The 19,898-nt window shown below is 49.6% G+C and overlaps 1 protein-coding gene across 3 annotated transcripts in view; it reads left to right on the top strand.

The window, feature by feature from the left end:
- The window catches only part of CORO1C (coronin 1C), a 49,993-nt gene that overhangs the window by 14,770 nt on the left and 15,325 nt on the right, over positions 1–19,898 (top strand). For all 3 annotated transcript variants that reach the window (XM_048322341.1, XM_048322343.1, XM_048322344.1), the window contains exon 2: positions 11,355–11,554. In XM_048322341.1, coding sequence (XP_048178298.1) covers positions 11,360–11,554 — 195 coding nt within the window. In that variant the 5' untranslated portion in view covers positions 11,355–11,359. The remainder of the gene's footprint in view (positions 1–11,354; positions 11,555–19,898) is intronic.

Below are 19,898 nucleotides of genomic sequence, written 5' to 3' on the forward strand. Positions count from 1 at the left end.
GCTGTGGAGGTGTCAAGGACAGGGGTAGGAAGATGTTTTTCCTTCTTGGATCTGAAATCTGTCTTCACAGCATAGAATGTTTATTAAAGCTCTTAAATAGATTAAATCTACTTCCCTAAGTTAATTTTGGGTTTCTTGCCTGCCCAGGGAGGTGAGAAAGGTGCTTTGTGTCACCCTCGTGGTTTGACACCAGGTTGTGCCCTCTCAGTGTCGTCCCACGACAGGTCAGTGACAAAGAACATCTGTAGGACAGAGGAAATGTGAACTTGGAAGCCTCTGCTGAAACAGATGTTTGGGGGGCTGTAATTGGCACCATGAGACAGGGATTTAAAATCAAGTCAGCAGATTAAACTATCTGGATTTAAGTTTCAGCCTCCTCCGGCCCCATCCTCCCTCCCCCAGCCCTGATTTCAAATTGCACGTTACGGAAACGGGCCGGAATGACAATGGTGCTCTTGGAATTATAGGCTGCTTGGCCAGAAGAGCTGGCAGGACAGCAAATGGAAATGTGGAGGAACACACGCCAGTTCCAACTGGGAGCACTGAGATTCATTTTGCAGCTTGTTTGTACTGCATTAAAATCCGAGATGTTTGCGTTGTCCGGCCCAAACCTTCCACGTCCTGGGGTGAGGATGTTGTCTTGTCTTTGACAATTAACCATTGTTGGGGTTACTTTGAGAACATTAAAAGCAGTTCAGTGTGGGTGCCTCACCTGTTGGGTGGGTGTTGTTGAGAAGTGGAGGAAGGTGTTACTCAGGATGTGCCAGCCAAGCTCATCGTCACTTTTTGAGTGTGTCCACTCAAAATTCCAGTGTGATGGACCACGCTGCTCTGCGCTGTACCTCCAGTGTGCCTGAGATGTTCTCCAGGTCTCCAGCCCTGTTACAGCAGGAGATGTGTGACTGTGGTGTTGGTCCACGAGGTGCTGCCATTGCACTTGGCCATCCTGCTGCTCCCGAAGTCACATTCCCCAAGGCAGCTCCGGCTTCTCCGCAGACTCCCAGCAGGTCTGGGAGTTGTGCTCGGTCCCGCAGAGCTTGGAGCCGCTGTGGTCAGGCCGGGTCATGTGGAGAATGCTGCTCCTCACTTGGTCAGTCTGACTCACTCTTGGCCGGGCTCTTTGGGAGCCTTGGTTGTGCTGATCTGTTGTTTTTGCCTTATTCTGGAGTTGGGAGGAATTTGTGTCCCAGTTAAATTGATGTTTGGAGCAGAGGATTCTGCAGGTCCTGGTTCTCTGATGGTGCAGTGCTCTGGGAGAACTGGGACCTGCAACCTTTTATCTGTGAGACTGTTTATCTCTTAAAACACCTTTAATGTTCAGAGTTTCTACCTACGGATGCCATGGGATGTTGTAATTGAGGAATAGAAAACAGCTTCTCAATTCCTTTGGGGATTGGGTGGGAGCCCCCTCTGCCATGGAACCAGGCTGGGAGAATTGGGGATGTTCACCTGGAGAAGAGAAGGCTCCAGGGAGACCTTAGAGCCCCTTCCAGTGCCTAAAGCAGCTCCAGGAGAGCTGGAGAGGGACTTCAGACAAAGGATGGAGTGGCAGGACAAGAGGGAATGACTTCCCACTGCTAGAGGGCAGGGTTAGATGGGATATTGGAATTCTTGGCTGTGAGGGTGGTGAAGCCCTGGCAGAGGTTTCCCAGAGAAGCTGTGGCTGCCCCATCCCTGGAAGGGTCCCCAAGGTCAGGTTGGATGGGACATGGAGCAGCCTGGGATAGTGGAAGGTGTCCCTGCCCATGGTAGGGGAAGAACTGGAGGTCTCTTCCAATCCAAACCATTTGGGGATTTCTACTTTCACTAAATCTTCTGGTCATGTTTTAAGGAATGATCCAATCAAGTGAGAGAGGAGAAGCAGGGTAATGTTTCCAGTAATGCCCACTGGAGTTTACCAGGAACTGTGCTTAGAAAACACCCTGTTAATTGAGTTCCCTTCATGTCTGCACCTCTTCTTGACTCCAGCAGAATGGGAAATCCTGCAGGTGTTGTTCTTTAGGCTCCCAGCACCTGGGAGCTGCTGTCTGCTTGACTTCTTAAATCCACCATCAGAGAGGACAGATAAGTCCTGGGTAGGGGCTGAGTGTCAGGTCTAGTGCTACTGGTGAGCTCCTCTATGACACACATAGAAACTCATGAAATAAATTATTTCATTTAGGTAGATTTGATTGCTTTGAGCTGTAGGAGAAAAGAGAGATGAAAATACAGCATTTTTCTGCTGTGAGCATTCTGTTGGAGAAAGGTGCTTGGTTGGTTGGGAATGCTGGGATCTGGTGGTGATTTGGTGAGAATTTAATGAAGCTGTGCTGGGGAACAGCTCTTTCTGTTCGTAGCTACCAACCTTTAAAGAAAAGCTTCCAATGTATCTCAGGAATGTAGCCTGGAAAACGCCAGCATGTAACCCTCAAGCGAGAGAGGAATCCAGCGGGTTGGGGCAGCAGCTCTGACCAGATTGCTACTTCCCTGATAGCTTTGATAAAAGAACTAGGTCAGTGCTGGGGAGAAGCATTTTATCACTGACTTTCCTTAGCTGGAATCCTGGGAGAGCCGTGCGCTCCTGCTCGTGTTTCCCTTGGGATCACGGCGTGGTCTGGAGTCCTGTTCTTCCCTCCTCCCCATGGCTGCTCGGATGGGTGTCAGGAGCTTCCCTGGGGCTGCTGTGATGTCTCTGGCTGCAGCTCCCAGGGCTGTTGTTCAGGATAGTGCTCTGTCTCTTGGCAGTGGATGGGATGCAGTGCGCAAAGAAGCTTCTCTGATGTGTTTATTCCAGTGGAAAAGAAAAGGAAGGATTTTTGGAGGGGATCATGTGAAAGGCCACAGCCTTCTGTGGTCGGCTGCTGGAACAGCGGTGTCGGAGGTGGGAGTGTGTGGGAGGTTTCCCTTTCCTTATCCAGTAAAAAGCTTCCGTGGTGTCCAACCACTGTGGAACTCTCTCTGCTGGCAGCAAAAGTGGAAGCTGAAATGCAGGGATCACAGAATCCCAGAAAGGGTTGGGTTGGAAGGGACCTTAAAGCTCACCTCATTCCACCCCCCACCATGTGCAGGGACACCTTCCATGCTCCAACCTGGATTTGAATGCACTGAGGCACCTGGAATGTTCAATCCCTGCAATCTTAGCCCTGTATTTTGTACGTCACTTGCCTTTATGAGGTTTTGTCCTGAGTTTCAACCCTTTATTTTTATCGTCACTTTGCCCTCCTCTTTTCATTTTAATATCCTTTTTTGCCCAGCCTGTGGTAACATCCCCCACCACCTGTGAGGTGGGGCAGCTTTAGTTCCAGCTGACAGAAGATGCTCTAAAAGAAAATAAACCCAAAAGAAGAGGTTGTTTGGAGGCTGCTGCTCCAGTGCAGGAGAACTCCCATTCCTGCTGGTGTCTCCCGTTGCTGGTTACCTATCCCGCTATGGCTCCTGCTGAATTATTTTGTGTAATGATTTTTGTGTGCATTCATTGCTCTGCCTTTCTGGTAGATGACACAGATTAAATGAAGCCAGACAACGCTCTCAGTCCGGGGTAATGACTTTAACTGTGGCGTCCTTTTGTCACTGCAAATTATGGTCAATGATGTAATGCTGGATGTGGAGATACAGTGACAGAGTGTGGGAGTGGTAAGATCATCCCAGAAGGGTTTGGCTTGGAAGGGAGTTTCAAGCTCATCTCATTCCACCTCCCTGCCACGGGCCGGGACACCTTCCACAACCAGGTGATTCCCCAAGAAGATGAATTGTATCCCTGGAAATCTTGAAGTGAAAATAGCCCCGGGGGGAGATGTGAGGCGAGCACACACAGGTAAACCCTCAGGAAATAACAAGTCCTTCTGGGTGATCCTGGCAGATTTGAGCTCTACAGGCACTTCTGACTTAGAGTTCTTCATATTCTAAAGGTTTTCATACGATCATTTGAGGTTACAGCTCTGAAATCCCGAGTTGTATCAAGTGTTTCGCAGGTTGCAGCCAACACCTTGCGCTTTGTCCAGGACAGAAATTTCAGCTTATTCAAAGTTTGGGTTGTGTTACGTTTTTGAATGTGCTGGGCTCCCCAGTTGAGATATAATCAAATTCCCTGGTAGTTTGTGGTTTAGGTTCCCATCCCAAAATAGAATCTTGCCAGTGGTAGAACAGCTGGAAATTTCAGTGTTAAGTTCATATTCCAGCTTTTTGTCTTTAAAATGAAGTGAAATCAGATGGCAGGGTCTTGCTCAACCTAGGCTCAAGTAACCGAAGACTCAAAATAATCTGCACACAAATATGATGTGTTTTGGAATTGTGACCATCTGTAGTAGTGTTCACCTTTGTTTTAAATAACTCTGAATGGCTGAAAACAACAGTTCTGTCAGCAATGGACTGGATCTGGATTGATTGGAAAAAGGATACACAGAGGGAATAATGTTGTGTTTAAAAGCACAGAAACTGCATCAAGGCATTCGTGGCTGTTCCCTTTTTCTGCTGAGCTTTCGTGTGAAGTTGTGGGGTGAGCTGAACTTTTTGTGGCCACGTGACATTTTTTCCCCCACTTCCTTTCTTGCCCAAATCTTGCAAGACTTCACATCACGAGACTGAGTTCTTTGATTCCATGGGTACTTGGAGAGGGAGATGAAGTTTTCCAAGAACATGTAGTGACAGGACAAGGGGGAATGGGTTCAAACTGAACGAGGGTAGGTTTAGATGAGGTATTAGGAGAAATTTCTTCCCTGTGAGGGTAGGGAGGTTCAGGGTGCCCAGAGAAGCTGTGGCTGCCCCATCCCTGGAAATATCCAAGGCTAGGTTGGACAGGGCTTGGAGCAACCTGGGGTAGTGGAAGGTGTCCCTGCCCATGGCTTTAATGCCCCTTCCAACCCAAACCAGTCTGGGATTCTGTGATACTAATTCCTGCTCCAGCCTTGCTGGTGACGTACCGGTGACAGTGGTGGCAATATTTCCCTGCAATAGGTGTGCAGCTGGACTGAGCCCAGCACAGTGTGTGTCCCTGGCCCTGTGGCTGTGCATGGCCCTGGGTCACCGAGAACCCTGGAGCTTGCACAACCAAGGCTCTGGAGTGAAGAAATTCCAGAAGGGAGTGATTAGGAAATAACCTGGAGGTCTCTGTGCCCTTTCTCAGTGGGGTGCAGCTGCTGGCTCAGTCCCTGCTCCCTTGGGCCCACAGCAGTGGCACGGAGCCGTCCTTGCTGCGAGGAGCAGGAAACACGAAGGGATGGTGGTGTTTTAATGGCTCCAAACCCTCTGAATGCCTCTGTTCTCCCTTCCATGTGTGGCTCTGTACCTTATCTTCCACAGGATGTTCAAAGTGCTCCAAGGAGTGAATTAGCAGATTCCTTGTGGGCTTTTCTCCGCTGCTTATCTCCACGATGGCCAACTGTTCCGCAGATGTGGCTCAGCCCTGCTCTCAGGGAGGGTGTTCTCTCCATGCCAGGGGCAGGTTGGAACATTCATGGCCTGGTTTGGGTTTATGCTCATAACATACTTCCTATATTTTTGTATAAAACCAGCTCTGAGCACTCGCTGGTTTGGCAGATGAGGCCCAAGTGGCTCAGCCCAGGTGTTCAGGAAGACCTTGGGCCTCACAGTTGGTATTTGGGAATCCTCTGGGCTTTCCCATGTTGCAGTTTCACCAACGGGACCATCGCCTGTCCCTGCTGACCCCAGCACCCCATCCATCCCATAACATCATTTGTAATTGGTGGTGGTGCATTGAACCATTGAATTACCGAGGTTGGAAAAGACCTTTAAGATCATCAAGTCCAACCACTGACCTCTTGATTTTTATTTTTTTTAATCTGCTTCTCATTTTTTAATCATTGAGACTGGACCTTTATTCCAAAGCTCCTCAGCAAGGCTCAGACTGAGAGTTTGGGGATTCACCACCAACAGCTGCAACTTGACTTTTTCCACTTAAGGAAGAGCCCTTCCAGTGCCAAGTACCAACCTTTTATAAATGCTGTTCTCCCTATCCACTGGATTTGTATCTCCTCACCCCCCCTTAACAGTAGCCTCCGGCTGTCTGACTTCAACTGGCCTTTTATTCCAATGCCTCCCTTTCCAGAAGGGATCACAATCACATGGGCTGAGCAGGATTTTGCCATTAGTGGGGGGTTTTCCTGTAAGTGTTCCCTAGCAGGATGCATTTCCTCTTGCATAAGCAAGGCTGCAAACCCTCCAAAGCCACAGAAACCCATCTGTTGGATTCTTGAGACAGATAAATCCTTTATAAACAGGAAAATGGGCAAACTCATGGTAGCTCTTGTGACACATCGTGATGGGAGATCAGAAAGGAGTGGAATGAAAAGTATCCCTGTGCGAGCGCTGCTGGCCTTTCCAAGGTCCTTTAAAAAGCTGCCACAAGGGCTGGGCTGTTCAGAGGGCACAGACTGGGAGATGAACCCAAAGTTTTGGTAAAATTCAGCTGGAAGTCACTCAGGAAGGGAATAAATAAGAGATTTGAAGGCTCGTTCCTCTGTCCCCACCAAGATGCCGTGTGTGGCCAAGCGGGATCCAGGACCTCAGCAGCCGTAGATCTGTCAGCACTTCTATTGTGGAGGCCTTTGCAGGGTGTCCAACGCTTCTGTTTTAATTTTGCTGAGGGTTGTAGCTCTGGCAAAATTTAAAAGCCTTTCAGCTCCCAGTCAGGAGGTTTTAAATCCTCTAAATTGGTGCTTTACCCCTCAAAAATAGTTTCTGTCTAGCAAGTGGATGGAGATGGTTCCTCAGGCAAGGTTTAAGGGCATAGATAATAATCTGATTCATTTCTTTTTTTAAAGCTCTTGTTCCAAGTCCACTTCCTAAGAGAAAATCCCCAGCACAGCCCCGTTAGCCATGGATACACTTCCTTACCCACTTGGGTATTTCCAAAGTTATTTCCCAAGGTTCCCTGAACCACCCAGGTGATCCTTTTGCAAGTGTGATAGAGGCTGAATCAGCCTTTCCTTGGGGTGAATCATCTCAGGTGTTGGTGTCTCACCTGATAATCCTAAAAGTGGCACAAAAAAGACATGGACCTGTTAGAGCCAGTCCAGAGGAAGCCACGGAGCTGCTCCGAGGGCTGGAGCCCCTCTGCTCTGGAGCCAGGCTGGGAGAGCTGGGGGTGCTCACCTGGAGCAGAGAAAGCTCCAGGGAGAGCTCAGAGCCCCTTTCACTGCCTAAAGGGGCTCCAGAGGAGCTGGAGAGGGACTTTGGATAAAGGATGGAGTGACAGGACAAGGGGGAATGGCTTTAAGACAAAAGAGGGTAGATTTAGATGGGATATTGGAAAGAAATTCCTGGCTGTGAGGGTGGTGAGGCCCTGGCAGAGGTTGCCCAGAGAAGCTGTGGCTGCCCCTGGATCCCTGGAAGTGCCCAAGGCTGGGTTGGGAGGTGTCCCTGCCCATGGCAGGGGGTGGAACTGGAGGAGCTTTCAGGTTCCTTCCAAACCAAACCGTTCCATGAATTGGCCAAGCCTGGAGCTCCTGCCCGTGAGTCTGCTGGGAGAACCTGTGGCAGCCAAATTGAGCTGTGGATTTTCTTGGAGATGGATGAGGAGGAAGAGGAGAAGGAAGGGGATTGAGAAGCAAAGAGGAGACTGGTAAACACTCTTCCCATTTAAGGACAGTGTGTGCCAGGGACAGGAGACTCTTTTGGGGTGCTCAGGCTCCAGCTCCCCCCGTTGGGTTTTTCACCTGCTCTCCCTGGTGAGCTGAAAGAGCTGCAGCCGCTGCTCCTTCCAACCACAGGCAGCACATTCCCCCCTCCTTCTCCTTGGAGAGCAGCCAGATCAAAATGGCTCTGATCCAACGCCAAGAATCACTCCCTTTGCTATGGAAATGAGCACTTGGGGGCTGCTCACCATGTGTGCATCAGAGAGTTCCTGCTAAGGATGACGAGCTGTAGGTGGGGAAGAGGGCAGGGAAGGTGTGTTCCAGCACATCCCTTTGGAACAAATAAGGATATTTTTGGATGCTCCTGAACTCCTTACATTTTTTAAAAGTCATTTATAGAAAACCAAATGATTACCCTTTGCATCAAACGGTGAAAATGAGGGAAATAAAGTAGTAGGGTTTCACAGTGGGATAAAGGGAGTTTCTCTTCCGTGAATGTGGAAGGGGTGACAGATCCCCAGGATCTGATATTTGAAATGAACATCTTTTCCTGCTGTTCTGCTATTGATCAAGTGAAGAAGAGATACAATTATCCACAAATAATCCTTTGTAAGCATCACAAGGCTGAATTCCCAGCATTGGAGCAGCCACATTCCCAGACCCCTGGCTCTGTGGGATGTGATTACAGGCAATTTGCTGTTCTTGCTCAGCACGACAAGTTCAAACCTTCGCTTTACCTTCTTCCCAACAATCTGATTTTAATCTGGATTCACAGCAGGGTGGGAATGTCGCCAGGGGGTGAACACTCCTGGAAATCCACCGTGCACAAAGCAGGAGCCTTTTCCCTGCTCCTGGATGAGTCGAGCGGGCGGATGATGAGTAAGGTGGGAGAGGGCTGAGCTGGGTGCGAGTTCCGGTGGTGTCGTGGCACGTTGGGCTTGGGAGAACATTCCCAATGTCCTGGGGGTGGCCTGGGGAATGGCAGAAAGGAGGGAAGACGGGAGTGATGCTGCTCTTGCATGGTCTCACTGCCAGCCCTGGCCATGGACTCCCAGAGGTTCAGCCAAGCCCTCACGGTTCTGGGAGGAGCCCTCGGGATGGAAGCGTGTGACAGGGCTCGGAATGAGTTGACACAAATCAGTGACTGGGTGTGGAACTGCATTTTTTCTGATGTGTCTTAACTGAACCCTGAGACTTAAGCATTTCTGGTCATTTGGGCATCTTGGAGTTGAAATTCACCTTTTCTTTGGGCATGATTTGGTGAGGCTGGGATCGTGCCTGAAGTGTCCAAGGCCAGGTTGGATAGGACTAGTGGAAGGTGTTCCTGCCCATGGCAGGGGGTGGAACTGGATGAGTTTTAAGGTCCCTTCCTGCCCAAACCATTCCATGATTTTATTCAGTGCTCTCACCTGCTGGCTGGAGCTGGAGAGCAGCTCCTGGTTTACGACTTCCGATCGCACTCCGGTGTTCCGGGGTGTGTCCAGCGTGGAACAGGCCTTTGATTTGTGCTCTGAGGGAAACAGTTGGCAGAAAGTGCATTACACAATTCCAGTGACTGATGGAAGTAGGGGGGGAGCCTAAGTTCAGCTCTAACGGGACAGAAATCATTAACAATTTCCATATAGCTTTTTTTCCGTGGACATATCAAACACCCCAGTTCTTCCAAAAATTTTGCATTTAAGACCTGGTTTTTCTTAAACATTCTTAATTATCCTTAAAATATCAGTATGGAAAAGGTACTGTGGGGAACCCCCACCTGCTCTCCGTGGCTGGGAATGACTGTGGAGCCCTTGGCTCTGTGTCACCAGTGTGTGGAGCTCAGGTCAGTGTGAAGGTGTTCGGTGGCCTCCACTCCACACCTGCGACAGGCATCCCCATCACAAAACTGACCCCAAATCGGTGTGGACTGGGCACACTGGTGGCTCCAGTGGCACTGGTACATCCCTGTCCCAGCAGCTGAGCCACCATGGAAGTGACCAGTGCCAGTTCCCAAATGGGCTCTGGTGGAAAACAAATCCTCTGCTTCTTCTCCCTTATCTCTGCAGAACCAGAGTTTCACTGCAGAGCTGTCTGTTTCGTTAATTGGAACATTTTTCTCCTCTTCAAACACATTCCGTGGCATTTCCCGGCTCTGATGAGCGCTTCCCTGCAGTTATCCCGCTTTTTGTCGCTGTTAATTTTTTATTTAACCTCCCAGACTACAAAACACCCATCAACGCTCGGCACTTCCCTGCGAAGCCTTTGCAGTCACAGACAGCCCTCTGAGCTTTCATCACAGTTTGCAGCAGACAGCCTGGGAGCAGGGATTCGGGATGCAGCCACATTCCCAGTCTCTCACTCCGGAGCATCATGCTGGAGCGAGGAGCTCCAGGAGCTGTGCAGTTTTTCCCAGCCTCTCCATATGCTTGGGGACCTTCTGAGAGGCGAGATAGGAGGTGGACTCTGCTTATTTTTATTTTTTCCCTTTTTTTTTTGCTTTCCCTAGAGACTGGGACAGAAATATTTTTTCCCATATGTAAAAGCAAGATGCTGTATGGAGGCTCCTCTTTTGTTCCCTCTTCTCTGAGATGGGAAAAGCCCTTCCCAGATGCGAGGGCTCCGTAGGTTGTATCCACAGTCCAAGGCTGGTGTTGTGCCTGTGTCTTCTCCCAGGTACTGGAATTTTCCACACCGATTCCCTTTCCCTCTATTCTAACTCCAGCATTCTTGAAAATAATTTTTCTCAAGAAATGCTACAGACACACCAAGTTAATTGGAGTCATTAACTTGTTTCCATTACTCCTTTCTGCCTAGGAAACTCATTTTTTTTTTAGGGAGATTTTGGAGTTAGAAGAAAGAACTGGAAGCTAGGGAACATGTGGAACCACTTCACAGGAACACCAGATTTTGAGAGCTTGCATTTTTATTTACATCTTCTGGACCCTGTCTGACTTGAAAGTAAACAAGTTCAATCCAAGACTAGATTTATCCCTGAAAATATGTGGAGACTTGTCTAAAAACTGCTTTTGGGATTAGGAACTTCCTTTACTGCAGTCAGGGAACACATTTACAGTGGGGAAATTAATGCTTAATTGGCAAATTCTGTAAAAGCCCCCTGGAAATGCAGTTGGGTTGGGTTGGATGTAAAATTACCTGAAATTTTAGTTAATAAAAGAAGGAAAAGGCAAAGCTGGCTGAGAATTTGCCAGGTCTTAAGGTGGAGGATCCCTGGAAGTGTCCGAGGCCAGGTTGGATGGGGCTTGGAACAATCTGGGATACTGGGAGGTATCTCTGCCCATGCTGGGGGTGGAATAGGATGAGCTTTAAGGTCTTTGGTGCCAAGAGGATGGTGCCAGACTCTTTCCAGCAGTGCCCAACAATAGAATGAGGAGCAATGGCTATAAACTAAACCACATGGAATTCCACCTCTTTCCATGGAGAGTGGCCGAGCACTGGAACTGCCCAGGGAGGGCGTGGAGTCTCCCTCTTTGGAGACATCCCAAACCCACCTGGATGCATTCCTGTGTCACCTGCTCTGGGTGAGCAGCCTTGGCAGGGCGTTGGACTGGCTGATCTCCAGAGATCCCTTCCCACCCCCAACCATTCTGGGATCCTGTCCCTTCCAACCCAAGCCATTCCACGATTCTACCAACAGCGAGCGAACCCGTGTTCCCGCGTTGCTGGAAGTGGGGCGATGGAGCTGATGCGAAGATCCAGTGTTGTAGATCCTTGTCCAAGAATCTTCTGGACAAGCAGGACATCCTTCCCCTTGAACTGACCCCCTCCTTTTGCATCCCTGTGCAGACACGATGAGGCGGGTGGTACGACAGAGCAAATTCCGGCACGTCTTCGGCCAGGCGGTGAAGAACGACCAGTGCTACGATGACATCCGCGTGTCCCGCGTCACCTGGGACAGCTCCTTCTGCGCCGTCAACCCCCGCTTCGTGGCCATCATCGTGGATGCCAGCGGTGGGGGAGCCTTCCTGGTGCTGCCTCTGCACAAGGTAAGTGCTGCTGGAATATTTCTTGAGTCACCTGCTCGGCTGTGCTGTCATCCCGGAGTTTCTCTGGGAATACTGAAGGCTGGGAAGTGTCAGCTGTGGTGACAAACGCTGCTCGGTGGTGCCGTGTATGAATGTGTTTAATGTCTGTAATCAGTCTGATGCTTCCTGTACATTAAACACAACAAACAAGCTGTTTGCTTGACTCATCTGAGCCAATTCTGGCAGAACTTTCCACATGGAATCGTATTTTAGAAGCCTCTTTATGATCAAGTCAGGTTTTTCTACTGTCAGGGATTCAACTATTTTTTTTGTCACTTTGCTCAGGAGCCACCTGAATCCAACTGCTCCTTGCAGAATTAATTCAGGAATCATCTGAATCCAACTGCTCCTTGCAGAATTCATTCAGGAATGCACCTGAGCCCAACTGCTCCTTGCAGAATTAATTCAGGAATCATCTGAATCCAACTGCTCCTTGCAGAATTCATTCAGGAATGCACCTGAGCCCAACTGCTCCTTGCAGAATTAATTCAGGAATCATCTGAATCCAACTGCTTCTTGCAGAATTTGTTCAGGAATGCACCTGAGCCCAGCTGCTCCTTGCAGCCCCACATTGGAGGGATGTGAAGGAATGAGCTGGTTCCAGGAAGGGCATTCCTGTTGCCTCTGGTCCTACATGGAAATGTCACATCCATCTTCTGGAGGAGATTTGTCTCATCCCTTTCTGATGCTTAACCAGCAAATTCTTGTGATCAAAAGCCTTTTTTTGCAACATTCTTTCCTCTGTGACCCTCCAGCTCCTCTCTTAAGCTGTGGTTAAGTTGTCCTCAGTCTGTCATCAGCCCTGAGCTGCTTTCCCAGCTCCACTTCCAGATCTGCCCTGTGGAATACAGAATTAGTGCCCAGGGCTCAGCTCAACTTCCCACCCGGCCAGGGCAGAGCAGGGGCAGCGACTTCTCCATCGTGTTAAGCAAAGCCAAACCCCAACCTCCCAAAATAGCTCCGTTTGGTGCTCTGATGAGCAGCCCTTCCCTGCTTTGGGCTCATCCTCAGGCCACGTGTCCTCCTCCTGCCTGGACCACGCGTGGTGGCACAGCCCTGGATGAGGAATTCCAGATGCCCACAGCAGGGGATGTGCATCCTTCTTTTCCTCTCTTACATCCCAATGTTTGGAGCACAAATCTGATGAGGGAGCTGGGAAAGGGGCTCAGCCTGGAGAAAAGGAGGCTCAGGGGGAACCTTCTGGCTCTGCACAACTCCCTGACAGGAGGGGGCAGCCAGGTGGGGGTCAGGCTCTGCTCCCAGGAAACAAGGGACAGACCCTGAGGGAATGGCCTCAAGCTGTGCAAGGGGAGGTTTAGATTGGATATTGTGGAAATTTTCTCCATGGAAAGGGTTGTCAGGCATTGGAACAGGCTGCCCTGGGCAGTGATGGAGTCTCCAGCCCCAGAGGGATTTAAAAGCCTCATGGATGTGGCAGCTGGGGACATGATGGCCTTGGCAGTGCTGGGGGAACAGTTGGACTCAATGGTCTCAGAGGGCTTTTCCAATGTTAATGATTCCATGATTCTGTGTTTTCTCAGTCCCTGGCAGAAATTCCTGCTAATTCTGAGTGCCCTGGCCTTCTGCATTTTTAAATGCCATCTTTGGCGTTATTTTCACATCCATTCTGTTCTTCCTCCCACTCTCCCTCTATTTATCACTGCCTTGGTGCCCTCAGCTCCATTCCTGCCTTCCACAGCCATTTAACATCCACATCTGAGGAGGTTCCATGGGAAGCTGGAGGAGCTGTGTCCCTCACCCCTAGCCTGACACGTTCTTTTGCAATGCAGTGCTTTGCTGGCTCTGCTCTAACCAGTTCCTGGGTTCCGCATTTATTTTTATAGCCTGGGCTGATGAAATTGTTCCTTCAGAACTTCAACACCCTAAATAACATTTGGATTTCTCTTTGAGCCTGTTTAGCACAGATACTTATTAAGCTCCCCACAGCAAAATCCTTGTTGTTATATTCAGGGGTAAAAAAAAAAAAAAAAAAAAAAAAAAAAAAAAGGCAATTTTCAGCCATGGGTTTGGGCTGATTTTAAAATTGGGCCATAAAAATACACTTGCTGCATTTCTGCAGGGAAAATAGCCCATCATGACATCGTGGCTGCTCAAACCCAGTGCTTTGCGGCTCACTGGGAATTATTTGGGATGTGGCTGACCCTCGGTGCGGGGTGAGCACAGAAAAGGGGGAATTTTACTCGTTTTAACGTGCTTTTTCTTGCCAATTTGCGGTACCGTTGCAGGGTTTTGTTATGGCCGGGGTTTCTCCCTGCCGGGCAGGCGGCTCCCAGCTCCTTCCCGGCGCTGGGTCGGAGGTCTGGGGGTGTTTTTGGGGCGCGATGAACCCGCCGGGACCCCGCACCCATGTGCCCGGTGTGAGGTGGGGGGGGGGGGGGGGCCGGACAGCGGAGGGAGGGGGAAGCCCCGCCCCTGTCTCCGCAAGCCCCGCCCCTCCGCGCGCGCGCACCCGCGCCCGCCGCAGCGGCACTGCGGCGGCCGCGGCTTTTTACCTTATATGGTCATGGCAGCGCTCGCGGCCGCCGCGCTGATTGGCGGGGGCGGGGGCGCGGCGCGGCAAGTGCGCGGGAATTAACCCGTGAGCGCGGGAATTGGCCCGTGAGCGCGGGAATTGGCCCGTGCGCGCCGGGATTCATTAACCCGTGTGTGTGTGTGTGAATTATCCCCTGTGCACCCACGTCCCCGCCGTGCCCCAAGCCCCCACGTGCTGCTGAGGGTCTCTCCGGCCCCCTCCCTCCTCCGCTAGATAGAGGCATGGGAGACCCAGGGGCTGCATCCCCTTTCCATCCCCACAGCTCCCGGAGCAGCCGCAGCCGGTGCAGCCGAGCCGGCTTTGCTGGCTGTGGAAATGCTTTGTCTGAACTTCCTGTTTTCTTGCACGCACATGTGCAGGGGCTTTGCCAGGAACTCGCTATTCCCATGCTCCGGCAGGAGCCGCTGAGCATCAGACAATCCAATTCCCACAGGTTGCTCGGTCTGGAGGGTTGGCCTCTGTTGGAATGAGCCACATAGTTTGGAAAAGCTGTAATTCCTCTCCATCAGGGCTGTGTAGGTGATAAGAGCCAGGGTAATCAGTATTAACTCTGCTCACCAGGGAAGAACTGGAAACTTCCCTGCTTGTTCTGGGCTGTGGTTGTAGGATTGGTTTTCTCTGAGCCTTATCCCAGGGAAAGCTCTGGGTACACAGGGGAGGTACCAGATAAAAATTCTCTGGGTTTCCTGATAGTTTGGGCAGAATGACTTGGAAAAACACCTGGATTCAGGGGTGGTTCTGGTGCTGGGTCTGTGCTCCAGCAGAACTGGAGACAAATTTCTTTTTTTTCCCCTCCTCAAAAACCCTTTGCAGTTTTTATCTGCACAGAAAAACCTGCTGCAAATGTTCCTTTTTCTTTGAGTTCATGCAGAAAGATCCATTCAGCCACGAGTTGTGTTACGTAAGGCCTTTACCAGAGGTTTATTCAGTCCCTTTTGGATATAGCTTTTATTAGATTTTTCCATTTTCCTGCACTCCTTTCACACCAGCAACATTCCTGCAGGATCTGGGATCAGATGGTGCCCTGAGAGGCAATTAGCATGTGGGTGGGGGCGTGCACACCTCGGGAATGATCTTCTCCAAGGAATATGTCGTTCTGCAAGTGACAGGCCTTGGTGTTCATCCATGGCATATGAGAGTTGTTAAGCAGCTCTTCCCCATTCCTATTCCACCAGGAAGGATTTGGGGGGAAAGAAAATCATCCTTTTCTGAACTGTGTGTAAAATAAAATCAGGAGGTTTTGCCATGATGGGTTTATTAAGCCTTTCCAGCCATTTTAGGGGGAGTGTGATGGATTCTGTCCTTTTATTTCACCTTGGATTTCTCTCTATAAAAAGAAGTTTATATTTATCACTGTCAGCTTGATTCCAATGGATCATCAGCTTCTAATGTAGTAGGGAAGAGAGGGCAGCAGAGGGGCTAATGGATCTCATTCCTCCAGGGAAAAAAGCAGCAAATTCCATCCCTTGTCTTACAGTCAGAGGTTTGTACAAATACCTCTGCAATTTTAAGGACTTGTCCAATAATGAAAATGGAAGTTGTGCTTGGTGGAGCCCTGGATCATCTGTTCCCAGCTCTTGGGGATGATCCCTGTGGATCCCTGTCTCCTTGCCCAGCAGCTCTGCTCTCTCTGGGTGGATGCTCATCCTCTGAACTGCAGTGGGGTTTTACCACTTTATCCAGAACCCTCAACTTCTGGGATACCCATTGGTTTTCCTGCAGCTGGGAAGGAGCAGGGGGATGAACTGCTTTGGAAATCATATTTTAGGGAGGGAATGAAAGAGTGACTCTGTCCCTTTTTAATTGGAATTTCCGGGCAACAGGTCTCTCTTTTTGAAATTTATTTCTGGAGTGTGTTTAGAGCTTTCCTGTGGAAGCTGGGACAAACATCCATGGAAGTGCTGGAGCTGTGCTGCACTCCCAGCTCCGAGTGATGGGATTTCACAGGTTGGGTTGGGTGTGAGGACTGTTTGTGTTGGGTTTTTTTCCTCTTTAAAGCCAGCATGTGTCCATTCTGTGGCAGCCTGGGATGGAATCATAGAATCATGGAATCATTAAGGTTGGAAAAGACCTCCAAGCTCATCAAGTCCAACCTTTGACCGAGTGCCCCCATTCCCGCTAAACCACGTCACAAAATGCCCCAACTGCCTGTGTTTTAACAATTCCAGGGATGGTGACTCCCCCACTTCCCTGGGGAGTCTGTTCCATGCTTGACCACCCTTCCAGTGAAGAAATTTCCCCCAGTATCCGATGTCACAGCCCTGCAGCTGCCAAGGTGACAAGGAGAATGGGAGCACTGCTGGGGAATTCTTGGAGAGCCCAGTGGTCTCTTACTGCCTGACTTTTCCAGTGTATCTTTTGGGAATAACACTTCCTAATCTTCCAGATTTGTTCTGGATGCCTGGATTGGGCTGTGGGGTGACTGATGGATGTTGGGCATGGGCAGGAGCTTCCATTTCAGCCCAGTTTTCTCCCTAGTGCCTCCTCCAGGCCCAGCTGCTGCAGCCAGAGGTGGAGGGTCAGTGCTCAGAAGTTCAACTTCCTTGGGTGAAACTTAGGAGTGTTTTAATGAAAATCTATGATTTAAAGAAAAGAGGAGTATTTTCTCTAGCAGTTCAGTTGGGGTTTCAAACTTTGCAGTTGTGACCTGATTTCCTTCCTCAAACTTGTGCAGAGTGAGGGGGGAGCTGCTTTGACTTGTGCAACTCGATGCCACTTCCCTAATTTAAATGGAGATTTCAAGGAGCACAGCCATGGGCTGGGGAAGCAGCTGTTCTCCCTGATATTTTTACCATAATCCATGAGCTGTTTCCTGCCACCAAATGCCCTTTTCTGGCAGAGAAACGATCACAAGACACTCAAATTAATTCATAAAACTCCCACTTTTAGGAACAGTTTTCTTGTGTTGCTTATCCATCCCTTTTGGATTTAATCTTTTTTTTTTTTCTTCTCATCTGATCTGGGTTTAATATTTCTGATGATTTAACTTTTTTTTTTTTTTCTGATCTGGAATACATGAAAGCACTTAAAATTAACTTAATAAGGCAACTTCACCCCTTGAATATTGAATGTGTGTTCAGTCAACACCAACTTTATTAAAAATCCTCAAATTCACCTTTTTGACCAACATCTTATCAAATACAACTCCAAAATTCAAAAGTTATCAGGGATGTGTCGAACCACAGTCCCAGTGGATTATGAGAAGGATTGAATTTCTTGAAGTTAATTTTAAGCTGTGTATCAGCACTTGAGATTTATTTCAAATCCTCTCCTAATTAAAAGATTACATTTTACAAATAAATAAATAAATCCCCAAACCTGGGAGCATTAGAGTAGCATGGAAACACACCCAGCTGGCAACCAAGTTGCCAAACCTCGTGGTGTTCCGGTGGCGTTGGAGAGGAATTGCGTTCAAAACCGTGGAATTTGGTGATTTTGCAGCCTGGTGGGTTTTTATAACCCTACTGCAGCTTTCCTGGTTTTTCCCTTTTGGCAAATCCCCTAAAATACTGATTTTTCAAGCTCTTCTGAGCACAGTACAATGCCAGGAATTGGGGTTCCCTGCTCCAGGCAGCGGAATGCTGCCGGGAGGAGGAATCTGGCGGATGGAATTTGCAACAGTGATGCTGAGAGGTGGCAAAATACCACACCTGAGTTCAAAGCTGCTCATTCCTCACCCCGAGGGGTCATCCCTGTGATGGTGCTGTGGGTGGCTGTCCTGTGCTGTCCCCACGGTGCCTTGGGAGGGTCCCTGCTGAAGGTGTTGGTGACGAGGGGCGGATGTGGCACCTTCAGAAGCGCGGCCGAGCTCTCGGGCCGTGCTCAGGAAAACACCGTGGTTTCCTCTGCTCTGCAGAGACCGTTTGGTGCCTCTGACCACAAGGCAGGAGCTTCTCTCAAAGGGCTGCCGCTCCTGCTCACCCCACTGGGGCCTCCAGCAGCAACTTTACATCCTTATTTAGTCTTGTTTTGATGTGTAATACTCATTTTTGTACTTCCCCAGAGGTGGCTGAGGAAGGACCGGACCTTGCACTCAGGGCTCTGGGCTGGGTGCCAAGGGGGGGGGGATTGGGCACAGGTTGGATGATCTTGGAGATCTTTCCCAACTGGAATGAGTCTGGGATTATTCCTGGAGCCTGCTGAGCAGCAGGGTCTCTCCTTTCATGCCCAGGTGAAGATGTTGATATGCCCCTGGGCTCTTCATCTCCCTGGGATTGTCTTTTTCTGCCAGATCCCAGGGAGCAGCTGTGTGGGACATCTCCTGCTCTGCTTTGTCCTCTTTTCCTTGGTTTGAGAATTCTTTGTGGATAAAGAAGCTTGAAGTTGCTGCCTCTCCCACACTGCTGCTAAATAACATCTCCTTTCCCCATCCTGCCTGTCTGTTCCCTGTGGGAAACAGGGTTTGGGGTCACTCTCCAGGTGCAGGCAGGGAGAGAGGGGTGTTTGTGGGTGATGCACAGGGAATTCAGGTGAGACCCCACCTGCAGAGCTGCCTCCAGCTCTGGGATCCCAGCTCAGGGAGGATGTGGAGCTGCTGGAGAGAGTCCAGAGGAAGCCATGGAGATGCTCTGAGGGCTGGAGTCAGGCTGGGAGAGCTGGGGTGTTCACCTGGAGCAGAGAAAGCTCCAGGGAGACCTCAGAGCCACTTCCAGGGTCTAAAGGGGCTCCAGGAGAGCTGGAGAGGGACTTGGGACAAGGGATGGAGGGAGAGGATATGAGGCAATGGCTTTAAGATAAAAGAGGGTAGATTTAGATGGGATACTGGAAAGAAATTCCTGGCTGTGAGGGTGGGGAGGCCCTGGAATGGATTTCACAGAGAAGCTGTGGCTGCCCCTGGATCCCTGGAAGTGCCCAAGGCCAGGTTGGACAGGGCTTGGAGCACCCTGGGCTAGTGGAAGGTGTCCCTGCCCATGGCAGGGGGTGGCACTGGATGATCTTTAAGGTCCTTCCAACCCAACCCATTCCATGATTCTCAAAGCACTGCTGTTCAGGGAAGTGCAGGATCCTGGTTTGAGAGCCGAGCTCTGGCATGGGTGGTGGGAAGCAGCTCCTGTGTGTCACTGCTGCCACGGGCTCCTGGCTGCTCCTGCTCAGGCTGTGCAGGTTCATCGGGATCCAAACTGAAAGGTGACGTTTGGCCTTTAATTTGCTCAAATTGATTTTTTTTTTTCCCTTCCCACAGTAATAAATGACTGTAAAACCCCAAAACTGAACCCATAAGTGCTCGTGCAGTCTGGAAATAATTACCAGAGGCTCCTCCTGGAGGATCCCACTGATTCCTGCCAGGGAGCCAGAACAGGCAGTCCCTGACATTTTACATTATTATTCCTATTTTTCCTTTTTGGTTCAGGCCTGTATTTGTCTGTGGCCTGTCATGTGCCTTCTGCAGTTCGTGTGCTCTGCATGATTCTCCTTCTAATTAGGTAAATTAAAATGGATGAATTCTACATGGCAGTTGGGTGTATTAATTTTTTAAATCCTGTTTCACATTGTGGCATCCAAGAGGGATTACACAGGCTTTAATTTTTGAATGGCAGGTTTATGGCTCTTCATCCACAACTCTTCCCCTTTTAATAATTCCAAAAGCAGTTGAATCACTGAGACTTTCTTTTCCTTTTGAAGCCTAAATTTGGCCATTTCGGAGATAGTGGGATCTTTTGGGATCCATATCTTGTTTTGCTGTTAGTGGAGGGCTCCAGGTCAGCTGTCCTCAAAAGCCAATGTCCAGCATTATTCTGGTTATCAGCCTTG

This window comes from Corvus hawaiiensis, chromosome 18 (genome assembly GCF_020740725.1).
Source record: "Corvus hawaiiensis isolate bCorHaw1 chromosome 18, bCorHaw1.pri.cur, whole genome shotgun sequence".
NCBI classification, from domain to species: Eukaryota; Metazoa; Chordata; class Aves; order Passeriformes; family Corvidae; genus Corvus; species Corvus hawaiiensis.